Source organism: Silurus meridionalis, chromosome 17 (genome assembly GCF_014805685.1).
Source record: "Silurus meridionalis isolate SWU-2019-XX chromosome 17, ASM1480568v1, whole genome shotgun sequence".
Taxonomy (NCBI): domain Eukaryota; kingdom Metazoa; phylum Chordata; class Actinopteri; order Siluriformes; family Siluridae; genus Silurus; species Silurus meridionalis.
This window is the reverse complement of record NC_060900.1, coordinates 17,983,194-17,995,687: the sequence shown is the minus strand read 5'-3', so window position 1 is coordinate 17,995,687 and position 12,494 is coordinate 17,983,194. Positions and strand designations below refer to the sequence as shown.

General features: G+C 38.9%; 1 protein-coding gene across 1 annotated transcript; it reads right to left on the bottom strand.

Annotated features, from left to right (window-relative positions):
• Positions 1 to 1,111: 1,111 nt before the first annotated feature.
• On the bottom strand, positions 1,112 to 12,235 carry rnf11b (ring finger protein 11b). Its single transcript, XM_046870633.1, has 3 exons — positions 11,755 to 12,235; positions 2,132 to 2,301; positions 1,112 to 1,943 (listed from the first exon to the last, which is right to left on the bottom strand). The coding sequence occupies exons 1-3, from the start codon at positions 11,875 to 11,877 to the stop codon at positions 1,772 to 1,774; spliced, it is 465 nt and encodes a 154-aa protein (XP_046726589.1). The 5' UTR covers positions 11,878 to 12,235; the 3' UTR covers positions 1,112 to 1,771.
• Positions 12,236 to 12,494: the final 259 nt, after the last annotated feature.

The window sequence follows — 12,494 nt, the reverse complement described above, 5'->3', positions numbered from 1 at the left end:
CTGATTTTCCCGGTCTCTTGCGGATAGCACGATAGACCATAAAACTTATACGGAATTGTTTTTATGGAGTTATATGTTAAAATAATAAAACTCATTAATAAAAAATATAATTATTAATTATAAAATGAAGTATAATGTTAATACAGTACTGTTTACATAAAATAGCATTTTTGGGGTGGCGTCCGTTTATCACGTTTTTTTGTTTATCGCGGGGGATTACTGTATACATACATATATACATACACATACACACAGCTCAACAAAAATTAAAGGAACACTTGAATAAAAAACACATCAGATATCAATGGGAAAAAACTCAGGCCAGATACCTATACTGATATGGACTGGATAATCTGTTAGGAATAAAAGGATGCCACAACATTTGATGGAAATTAAAAGTATCAACTTACAGAGGGCTGAATTCAGAGACACCCCCACAAACGTGATGCGGCAGGCTGACTAACAAATTACCCAGTCCATATCAGTACACCACTGGCACACCTGCCAATTCTGGTGTTACAGCAAATGCCAGTCAAGCTCTATGATGCCAAGCATTGAGCAAAGGGCCCACTAGAGGATGTTGAGCCCTCAGGCCACCCTCATGAAGTCTGTTTCTGACCAAATAATCAGAAACATTTATACCAGTGGCCTGTTGAAGGTCATTTTGTAGTGCTCTGGAAGTGCTCCTACTGTTCCTCATTGCACAAATTAGCAGATACAGGTGCTGCGGATGGGTTAAGGACCTTTTACGGCCCTGTCCGGCTCTCCTAGACTAACTGTCTGTCTTCTGGAACCTCCTCTATGCTCTTGAGACTGTACTGGGAGACACAGCAAACTTTCTGGCAATGGCATGTATTGGTGAGCCATTCTGGAGAAGTTGGACTGCCTGTGCAACCTCTGTAGGGTCCAGGTATCGCCTCCAGTAGTGACACTGAGTCTTGCCAAATGCAAAGTGGTGGAAAACAGTCAGAAAGGAATAAAGAGGTAAAACATGTCAGTGGCCTCCACCTGTAATCCCTTTTCCTGATGCTATACTCCGAACAAAAAGTGTTCCTTTAATTTTTGAGAAGTATATATATATATATATATATAAAATGCACACACCATCAAATTAAAGCGTCAGTCTGCACATTCAATTCACAGTTACATTTCGAAAGTCACAGTCAGTTTGTTAGACTGCACTGTATATTGTAATCCATCCCCAATAACAAAACAAAAAAATTTCTCAGCCTAAGGGTTCTACTTCTCAGCTTCCACTAAAGCATGTCCCACAACAACTGGATACAGTTAGTACGCTTAACAGGAAACCTAGAGACTGGGAGCTGAATGGAATTAGTTCAATGAGCTGTACATGCCCTTACTTGTAGAACAAGGCTTTGTGGGGAAAGGGGTCTCAGAAAAGTGCAAATTTCACTACTTGTAATTTAGGTGCAAGCATGTTTCATCTTTGTTTTTTTTTGTTTTTTTTTATTCACACCCCCAATGTATTACATCCAAAGAGAGGGATGGAAACACAAAACACAGTTTCCACTCCTATCAGTTCTTTTTAACCGCTTTCTGCTTTCCAGTGTAAGGGGTGGCACATCAGAATGGTCCAGGTTACCAGGATGTTGTAAAGAGTCTCACTTGTGTGGCTCCTGTAGGTTTCCCTGTCCAGCAGGACAACCCAGGAGGGAAGCAGTCCTGCACTATACCATAGTGCTATGAGAAATAACTCTGACCTGTCCCCTGCCTATATTCCAAAAATGTATGTGTATGTAGGCAAAAATGTTCAGTTGGTTTCGTAGGACGAGAGAAGTGCAGCATCCACAGGCTCCATACAGGAGGGGCAGGTAAAGGAGCGCATCAGCCAGTCATCGATGCAATCCATATGGTAGATGTGCATGCAAGGCAGGAACCGGATTGGATCCCCATACACAAAATCCAGCATGCAGATCACACACCTACACAGAAAGCAGGAAACACAGTAAATTCAGATACTTCATTTATCAAGCAAAGGCTTGTATTTTATTTTTATGTCGCAGGCTGCTCAGTTATGACTAAAAGCACAACAGCGCAAAATATTCTAAAATGGTTTCCTCCTCAGAGTTTCTCAAATACAACAAACAAATAAAACCTACTATCTACTTACTCTCGTATTTTCTTCTCGCTGCCGTCACTGCCGGGGTCAAAAACTCCTTTGGGCAAGTGCTGAATGAGGCCGATCCTCTGTGCAATGCGCACTTGCTCTTCCTCGGTCAGCTGCGTCGCCAACCGGGTCTGACTTGGAGTGGGGTGGTACACGGGTACATGGATCTGCTCCTAAACACACAACCACACAAATGATTATATATATATATATTACACTGTATTCCAATGACAAGCATGACGTCTCACATCAGTGCCCTTACAAAACAAACAACACTCTAAATTTGCTGTTTGTGTAACCCAAATGTGAAAGTGAGTAATAATGTTCATGAAATCAGATTTCAGTAATGAAGTGGACTATGGTTATTAGTAAGCATCTTCATATTGAAAAGGAAGTTACAGACTGGTCCACTAGGGGGCAATGCTTCATCCCAAATATAGAACAGTTGCTCAAAATTCATTGCAAAAGAGCCAGACTGAGAAACAGCTTATCTGTGAGAGACAAAGTGAGGTGAACAGAATGGCTTCTTTCAAACAGATGCTTACTCAGCATTCTCTACAGTCAGTGTGTGGGGGGGGAGGGGGGGTGATAGCAAAAACCTCGCCAACGCTGCAATTTTATTTCTACATCATATCGATTTCAAACGCGAGGAGCGTAAATGGTAGAAGCTTACAGATTTCGAAATGTTTAACTTATCTCTGGTAACCCGCTTGACAACTGTATCCTTGCTGAAGTTTTACAATACTGTCTATTTTCAAATAATTATGACCTAAATGTTTGTCTGTTGTGATAGAGACAAATAAATAAAAAATAAAGCCTATATTATCTAGATAAAAATAAATAAAAAAATAAGTTACTAATTCAGAAAGACACATCCCTCAACCTGAACCTTGCTTTTTGACATGCTTTTCCCAAATTTATTTTATTTTAGGAAGGACAAACATCATATAATCGTGTGAACATTTGACTGGAAACTCGTCAGAACGAACAAAAGAACTAATAACAGACAGAGTAAAAAACTGAGAGCTCGTCCAGAAGCTGAAGGGCCGCGAGTGAACTATAGTTTCCGAGGATCATAGATCAGATCAAAAGTCAGGAGATCAGGTTCCTTCTCTCCCTCTCTCATACAACTCGACACATACACGACAGCCCATAATCACATGCTGCCACGTCAAGCCAAACAAGTTAGTCCACCTGCTCAAACACACACACACACACACACACACACACACACACACACACACACACACACACACCATTGGTTTTACTACCTTTATGGGGCACTTCTGTATTTCCGTAGGTAAACGTATAGGCACGTCTACGCTTTGACTCCTATTGACGTGTAAGCCTTTTGGCATTTTCTTTTGGCAGGACCTGCCACACCAAACAGTGAAAAACATGCCAGCGTACAAGGAAGTCTGACGGCACAAATAATGCAGTAAAGTATCAGGCGGCAACACATTTTGATAGTGAACAGAAACTACTCAATATAAATAAACAGGCACAACAGTTATTACACTATGCTTTAGGCTTAAGTGTAAAACTTTTCAAGATCCCCCCGGCATATTCCTGAGAAACTAATGTCATTTTGCATCTGAAATAGAGGCACTAATAAATGGGACAATAGTACACATGTAACATCCTGTTCAAGTTAAGCACCATTATAGTCAAGATTACATGCCAGCACTGGCAATTTTTATTTATTTATTTTTTTATATAAAATAGAAAGCTAGATAGAGCTGCACTGATCTTAGAGGGTATTAATATTTATCTACATAGACTTAAATAGAACAAGGCATAAAACAAAAGATAATGCAGCTAATCAGGAAAGCCTTATAACTTAAGGATTGCATTACTGTATTAAAATTATATAGTACAAACCATGCCAAGCACAATTGCCACATTGGTCACTGCTCAGATATGCCACTAATATACTAGAATCGTCTGAAAACCTACACACTCAAAAACATGCATTCGAAATTCTTCAGTTCAATCCCAACAGGAGGTTACAAATAGACACTGTAAAAATAGTCTGTGCCCGCCAGAACAGTAGACCCCATGACCTTGGAACACGTGGCAGGATTTAGCTGAAATGGCCAAAAGCAGCTGGAGAAAAAAAAGAAAGATGGCAGTGTGTTTGGTAGACAGAGAGGAGAGTGCAGGCTGAATGTTACTGACAGCTGTATGACAGGTGCATGCATACACACAACAGCATTGATCAGCATTTTTGTCCCACAGGTGTGTGTGTGTAAATAAGTGGACAAATGTAAGGACCAGGACAAGAACATGATCTCTTACAGGCGTCTGCAACTGACACCTCTCTATTACTTAATCATGGGGCAGAAAGGCACTGAGACCCTCCTGGGTCACACAAGCTCTTACTTATTTAGTTCTGAGACTAATACTACAGTTTTCATTTCAGCTGATCTCCTGAACCTAAAAAAGAAATGGACAGATTGTCCACTGAAACAATGGGTGGTAGTGTGTTTAAGAATAGGGGGTGGGGGCAGAGGGGTTGTAATGAGAGAGGGTCCACATCTCAATGAAGAGGCAGAGATCTTTCTCGTCTGGGCCGGACATGGTGTAGACAAAGAGTGCCGTCTTGAATCCCCCCACCTCCATTTGCACTACAGTCAGACAATGAACGTGACATCAGCCACATTCCTGTGTGTGTGTGTGTGTGTGTGTGTGTGTGTGTGTGTGTGTGTGTGTGTGTGTGTGGGGCAGACCAATGCAAAATCAGAGCATGATTCAGATTTAGCATACAGCCAGATGACACAGACCCACACAGAAAATCGAGCTTCTCAGAAAGTGTCGTTACCTGTTAAAGTGAAGCCTCGGGCTTATTCCGAGTTACTCACACTTGCTCAAAAGAGTTTACACCTGAAGATCCTGCCTATAGATATCATATGATAAAGACAAGAAAACGAATAACTGACAAGTCTGTAAAGGAACAAACCTGAAAACCAGAGTTTAATCGCTATATTTTAGCAGGGTCTCGTCTGTATAAAAGCTAATACCCCTAATAAAAGCCTGTTAACTGCTCATATATAGCAAATTCTAAATATTTAAGGAAGTTACTACACACTTTAATTTTAAGGAAATTCAACACACAATACAGCAAACATTCTCAGATAATATCATGCATGCAGCATGTGTGCCCCTCTATTGCTCATACACGCATATGCAGCAGAGAAGTGAAACAGGGGGTCTTTATCTGAGAAAGTTAAACAAACAGTAGCGGATTCAGCCGCATGTCAGCAAGGTGACAAACCCACAACTTGTAACAACACATGATGAATTAGGACTTTGTGACTGTTTTTCTAATGAACAGGCACATACAGTTTCAGCAATCGTTCGTGTTGGTACCCGTCTAACTAATACACCTGAGGAGCACGAGTCTAGTTCCAGCAGGGTCTGTACCAAACTTTGATGGCTTTGACAGATGGATTTTTGTTACTGCAGCAAGAGATACTTGCTAATAACAAATTTCAAAACACTAAAACCTGTAGCTAGTAAGACTTTTCTCTAGGACACAAGAATAATGCTTCATTACCAGGGACATCAGCAGAGACACTAGAGCTACATATAATCTCCTCTCTCAGCGATTAAAACACATGCTAACTATCCCTAGTCAGTATAAATGAACATGACTCTTCTTAGTTTTAAGTTTAATTTATAATCTTAGCATTGCCACTGCTGCCACAGCTCACTAATAAACATATAAATTGTATATTTCTGAATAGGTTTTAATTCATTAAGAAAAACTAAACAGATGTTGGGTGATAAATAAGTTGACCTGCCTCATACACAAATACACTCGCAACGTTTCAGTCTTTCCCTGCACCCAAACACCATGTTTAAATATTGCTTTCGTTTTGATTTGCAGTTTAATTCTGAATCAGTTGATTAAATATACAGGTTGTATTTGATAGCAAAAATGTCAGAGGGACTATAAGGGAAATCTATTGCTCAGCAAGATATTTCATAGCAGAAAGATTTTTTTATATAAATATATTAAAATACCAAAGAAGCAATAAATACTCCGACACTTGTGGGTTGTAGCGATGTTTTCATTTCCTGGATGCCAGTGATAAATCAGCACACTGTAACATTGTTCCATACACTAAGAATAGGAGTTTTGGGGACTGGTATGTGCTTTATAGTGAATATGATGAGAATAACCAGGTTTCCCAAACCATAATTTGCAGACGGTGATATTTTCCTATATCCAATAATAAACTGTTTAAGGAATACATAGACTTTTAGTTAAGAAATCCAAATTGGATAAGACAGCGTATCTGCCAGAAACTCGTGCGCACCAGACAAGACAACACGAACAACAAACAAGAGATAATTACACACGTGCATAAATGGGTTGGTTTATTTATGTGTATTTAGAATATTTATTAGAAGCATCACTGCTTTCTCAAATATGACCATAAGCTACATTTATAGTTATAATCATGATACTGGTCTAATATATTAGTATTATGTGGCAGGTGGTAAGTATGGTTGTTTTTATTCCACCTATTTAATGAATGAATAACAACAAACGGATAATCTTTAAGCATGAGCTTAAAACTGCCTGTTGGACAAACTGATTAGCGACACCACAGCAACGCTGACATAAAACCTGCAGGTATGATGTACAACAGAACACGCTATACGTTTGTAGTCTTGTGCGATGCGGTTCATTGTAGATCTGTAGAAGGGCTTGTTTTTTAATCAAGTGCTTGCATGCGACGCATGAAAATGACAGGAAAATGCAAAGTGTGAAGTGCCAGCTGTCTCGACTGTCCAGTTTTTTTAATCACAATACCCGATCTAAATGAGGCTTAACTTCCTTGCTCTTCGTAAACATAGATATATGCATTTACTGTCTTGAAAAGTGAAGAAAATCAAAGACAGGCTGCGCCATAAGGTACTGAGCAAGGGAAGGGAAAAGTAAACAAGCCTGCAGCGAGAGAGGGGCTTTTTGGCTTGATTATAGCCAGCGTGCCACGCTTAGCTGAGCTGTGTCTCACACCCACACAGCTTCTTGTTCTCTGAAAAAGAAAGTAAAAAAAAAGGGAGGGAGGGACGGGCAGACGAGTGCACTGCAGGCCAATCAAAAAAAAAAAAAAAAACAGGCAGCTGGAGACTGGCCAGTAAGGATGCAATCAATATGATAAGGTAAGAGGAGGAGGGGGTGGGGGGTCATTTGTAAGCCTATAGGGAGGCGCTGTCATTTCTAACAATCCTTTTGACACACATTCATGTTCCCTCTCAGACTCACAATTACACTTTGCCTCCTATGCCCAGTTTGCTGAAATGAGTCAGCATTTCCAGCCAACTGCTTTCCAAATACTTCTTCCCTAACAACTTCCCTCCCACAAAATCCTTGTCACATCAATACAATACTGCTTCAGTAACCGTCTCTCATAGTCTGTCACTTATTTGCCAATTGAGGCTTTAGAAGAGTTGATGTGAAGCTAGAGAAGTGTGTACTGAGTTGGAACAGGCCTATATTTGCACTGCTGAACATGGCAGGATTCAGAAAGCCTGAGTAGTCCAGTAAGCAAATGGCCACTAACAGAGACTCCTTTCCTCCTGCTGTGCTGTTCTTTTTTCTTTCTTTTTTCTTTTTTGTACTAGAATTGTGAAAGGCTTCACTTCATTTGGACAGCTGGGAAAGTCTGAAACATATGGATCTAACACAGACAGCATCCTGGGAGTTCATTGGTGAGGTCATAGACTTTGTTTTGGTCTACAGAGAACAAGCTGGAAAAAGACATATCTTTATTAACATGAAAACCTGTTCTGTTCCTACAAAAGATTTATATCTTTATATTAAATGAAAAAGCTTGAACTAAAAGCTAAGAAGCTCCAAGTGTTCCAGACGAGGCAGGAGGGGAAAAAAAGAAATACGTCAAGCATTCTTGGCAGCTGGCACAGGAATGTGCTGAGATTGAAAATGATTTGGGTTGTGGAGTTGGCCTGTGTTCCCTCTTTGTCTGCGCCACACGGATCAAACAGACCTCCTAGCATACAGCCAAAAGAAGGCTTCTGTTAAACACTGCTGTCAGGATACTGCACGAAGCAGCAGCCCTGTCTGTACCCTGTCCACTTTCCTGCATTTTCACTCCTCCATCTCATTCACAGGCCTTAGCTTACAATTATTCCTCTTATACTAAGCAGGAAAGAGGCCAGTCCTTATGGGAAAGCACCAAATTATGAACAGTGTTTCTTTCTCAAATACCACAGAGTTACCTTTAGTAGGTCATTAGTTATGCATGTTATTAGACAAAGTGCATGAAGAAACAGCAGTGGGGAAGTCTTATATAAAATAACTTATCCATCATCAAAACCTAAGCACAAAATTATGGCTTATCTGCTGCTACACCACAGTGCCAAACCTTTCCTTGTTTCCTTGTTTGACTTAAGTGTAGCTCGCAAAACACCATTTTACAGACCTTGAAATGCAGAATACAGTGAGTTTTCAAACTCCAGCCACATTAGATCAGAAGTCTCAAAAAATAAGACCTACAAGATTTTGATGTAAGAACATAGACAAAGATTTTCATCTGTCAGTCAGTCCAAATTCTAAATAAATGATTATAGAAAAAACCTTGGCAACCTTTTTCTTAGAAAAGATAACAAATATTTCCTGTCTTGCTGTCTAACACCTCAAAGGTGATTTCTCATTTCACCATGAGTAGCTCATGCTCAAGCAGTTATTGAAGCAATACGCCAACATAACATTACTAGACAAAAAAAAATGATGTCGAAAACATAGCATTACATATATATTGATATCATATCAAAATAAGAAGGCGTTTGTATATTTGTAAAAACGACTATTACCATTGTAGAAATCTAGCTTGTAGAGGGACCAAATGTATCCTTTTAATTAAAACATTTAGGTAATAACTAGGCCATTTCACAGCTGCAAATATAAAAGTGTGAAAAATTCCACTAAAATCGATCATTCAATAAAGGCAAAAAAAAATTAATTACACTTACTTTTAAGACTTTCAAGTTTTTGCATTTGTGTTCACATTTACAGACAATCTTGCCAGTTTTCTCACTAATTGCTCTAAACTAATTAGATTCACTGCAAAAGGTAGCTTCAAAATACATTAACAGTCTACAGAAGCAGCGAAGAACACCCCAAAAACTCCACGAACCACCGCCAGGTTTGATCAAAAAGTCTCATTTCATTTTCAAATAATCCACAGGGCATTATTCCACAAGTAAAAGTATAATTCTTCCCCAGGTAGGCTTTTGACAACTCCATTCTAGCTTTTTGACCCAGTCTCAGTTTCCAACCATCATGCCCCCTTTCAGCCAAATAGCAACAGATAGGGTGAGCAGACACTGCTGTAATTGAATTTGTTTCAAAATTGGTCATGGTTCTTTGTCCAAAATTCAAACAAAACCTTACTTGCAAAGTCTAATCAAATCATTTACTCTTGATCCATGTCTAGAGTCGTTATCTTCAGTGCCATAAGCTGCAAACTCATCAATACCATAACATACAGTGAACACAGGAAAATGAATATCTCTAAAGATGGACTATAAATTGTCCATGCTTTTCCAGAATCCTGTTTCATTAATTGTCAGGCAATTTTTTTCCTTCCTCTTTTATTTTTCCATTCTCAGTGTGCAAAAACACAAAAACTGAGATTTTGTATAAAGATTTTTAGCGATAATACCGAACTGCCAGCAATGAGTTTTCAAACAAAGAAAACACAAAACTGTTGTTATACTTTCTATATAAATACTATTTTTTGATGAATATCTAGGTAACGTTAAAGGGTCTCAATATTTCTGGTAACAAATGTATAAGTGACGGTGGCAGCGCAATCCATTTGAAAACAGAACAAAATTGAAATGGCAAATCAGGTTTGAGATCATGCTAATGCCAATTCACATGTATTTAGTATTTTGGTTGCCATATAGTTCTCAAAGCTGATTGGTAAGCAATATTGTAGTTTTGCTTGTGAACAGCTTTTATAAATTTGGAATCTATCGTTTTGTTTTTAGCATTTATTATTCTTACAGAATTTACAAATGTCCAGCAGTGTATTTGGCTAAATTGTGGCTTAGACTAATCACACAAGCACCAGTTCACTGATATGCAGCCGGTACTAAACCAGCAGTGGCTGCACGAAAGTGATTAAACTCTTAGGACCCAAGCCAATAAAATATACTGGCCATAACACGTGTAAGCTAAACTAGTAGTATATGAAAATGGTGCCATTCTATTTTCTCACACTGTGCTCAGCATAAATGTTCACGTCCTCATATGAACAATGTGCTTATACAGACCAGGTTCTAAAGCTTTGACTCTTATTCTAAAACCATCAGCAACACCTTGTGCTTTTCATAATGCGGATGAAGAGCCAGAGGCTCTGCTGTAACTCAGCACAACTGAGATGTATAGCTGCACTGCACACAAAAACATTGTAATCACTCCCGTTAATATGACACTAAAACATTAGTAACTACTATTTCAAATTTTCTTCTTTTGTTTGGAAATAATCAAACTATATTTTATGTTTGAGATGATCGAAAATAATTGAACACCACTGGACCCCTGACATCACTGAGGCCCACAAGCACTAACTGAAACAACAAAGACACAACAACAAACAACACCATTATAAAAAAACAAAGAAACAAAACAACAACAACAACAAAAAAAAACACATGCCAAATATTCCAACACTGAAATACTTCACATGTTTTATGGTTGATTGTTTCTTCAGAGCAGAGATGCCCAAACTTTTTCCAATGAAGGGCCAAAAATCTAAATGATTGAGGGCTGTGGGCCAAACATAAACGATGCACTATATCATTATATTAAGATGAAAGTTGCTCATCTGATTTATAATTTAACATTTTAAAAAGAACAAAGTCTATCAGAAACAATCCGATTTATTTTACAACACAGTTCAATACCTAATGCAGCTATTCAGTGACCTCTAATGAGACACATGAAGCTGGTCCCCCTTTTTTATCTTCTCATACATGAAAAGGGCCAAATGAAATGAAATTTGGGTATTGGGCTGTAGGTACTTTTCTGACAGGGAGTCACTGTATGTCTCTGTACTTCTGATAAAAGAATATATGAAGCACATACGGGGATTAACTAAAAAACAATCATAAAGCCCACAACACAAGGTGTTTTAAAAAGCCTGGTGAATTAATAGGCCACTAAATCGAGGAAAATGAGACAAGTCCGAGGCAGTGAAATGGCCGGTTTGGAAAGTGTGCCAAGTTTAAACACCTTGTCCGTCCGCAGACAAAGAGAATTACTCAGCTAGCCTGGTTGGAGCTACTACACAACAACACAAGGAACTTGGGCACAATATAAGCAATAATCAAAGATGTAACATCAATATCAGTGGCTCAAATGTTTCTTCTCTACATGACGTGCTTTGTGTTGTAACATTGTGATATTATGTTGAACAAAAAGCTCGCCTCTTCAACACGGGTGCTAGCAAACCCGTTACTTCCGACTATCTCCGAGTTGTCGTCTGTAGACTCGATACGGAGCACAGAAAACAGTTTAGCAGCTGGGTGTTCAAACAAACCCTCCATTTCCTTATAACCCGACTCTCCCGAGTAAGGCCTCTTACCTGGTAAGGCGGTGGCGGTTCCTGGTCCGGATCAGTGCCGTCGCCGAAAATGGCTCTGTCTGACTGCGACTCATGAAGCAAAGAAATGTCATCCGAAGCAAGAGACTTTAAACAATTACCCATCTTCCTCTTCAACTCCGCCAAACACCTCACTGTTCAGATATGAAATGCGAAATGGCAGTACTTTTTATGCTCCTTACACGATTTTGTGACACTTTAACGTACGTCGAAAGCCCGGAGAAACCCTCTGTCTGTCTCCGTCTGTGCTCAACAAAAACAAACCACACAAAGACACAAAGAGCTGGTGGAATTAGCAGCTGTGCGAAGAAAGAAACTGAAAAAAAGGCGATTTTTTGTTTAAAGGAAACCGATCTTCCCTATCAAAAATTCATCCCAATGACTTAAACGTCTTCGTTTCTAGCTAGTTACTGTAAACAATCCCGCACAGCGCTCAACAAATTCCATAATAGCAAATGACGTGCTCTCAGTGGTCAGTTGATTTTTTTAGTCACAATGAGCTCCGCCTCCATAGCAACAACCAATCAAATGACGTCTTCTTCAACCCGGAAGTCAGCTGGAGATCATGTTCCTGAGACTTTAAATGTTGACAAAGTTTTTGGATATAAAGCTTATTATATTATATTAATTATATTATATTATATTATATTATATTATATTATATTATATTTATTATATTAATTATATTATATTATATTATAATTTACTTCTTCTACGTCACT

What these genes read in the sequence shown, in the direction of transcription:
- rnf11b (XM_046870633.1), bottom strand. Translation starts at nt 11,877, where the DNA reads ATGGGTAATTGTTTAAAGTCTCTTGCTTCGGATGACATTTCTTTGCTT. An exon ending in AACCGCCACCGCCTTACCAG is followed by an intron (nt 2,302 to 11,754) that starts GTAAGAGGCCTT and finishes TTGTGTGTTTAG; the next exon opens with GAGCAGATCCATGTACCCGT. An exon ending in AGCGAGAAGAAAATACGAGA is followed by an intron (nt 1,944 to 2,131) that starts GTAAGTAGATAG and finishes CTTTCTGTGTAG; the next exon opens with GTGTGTGATCTGCATGCTGG.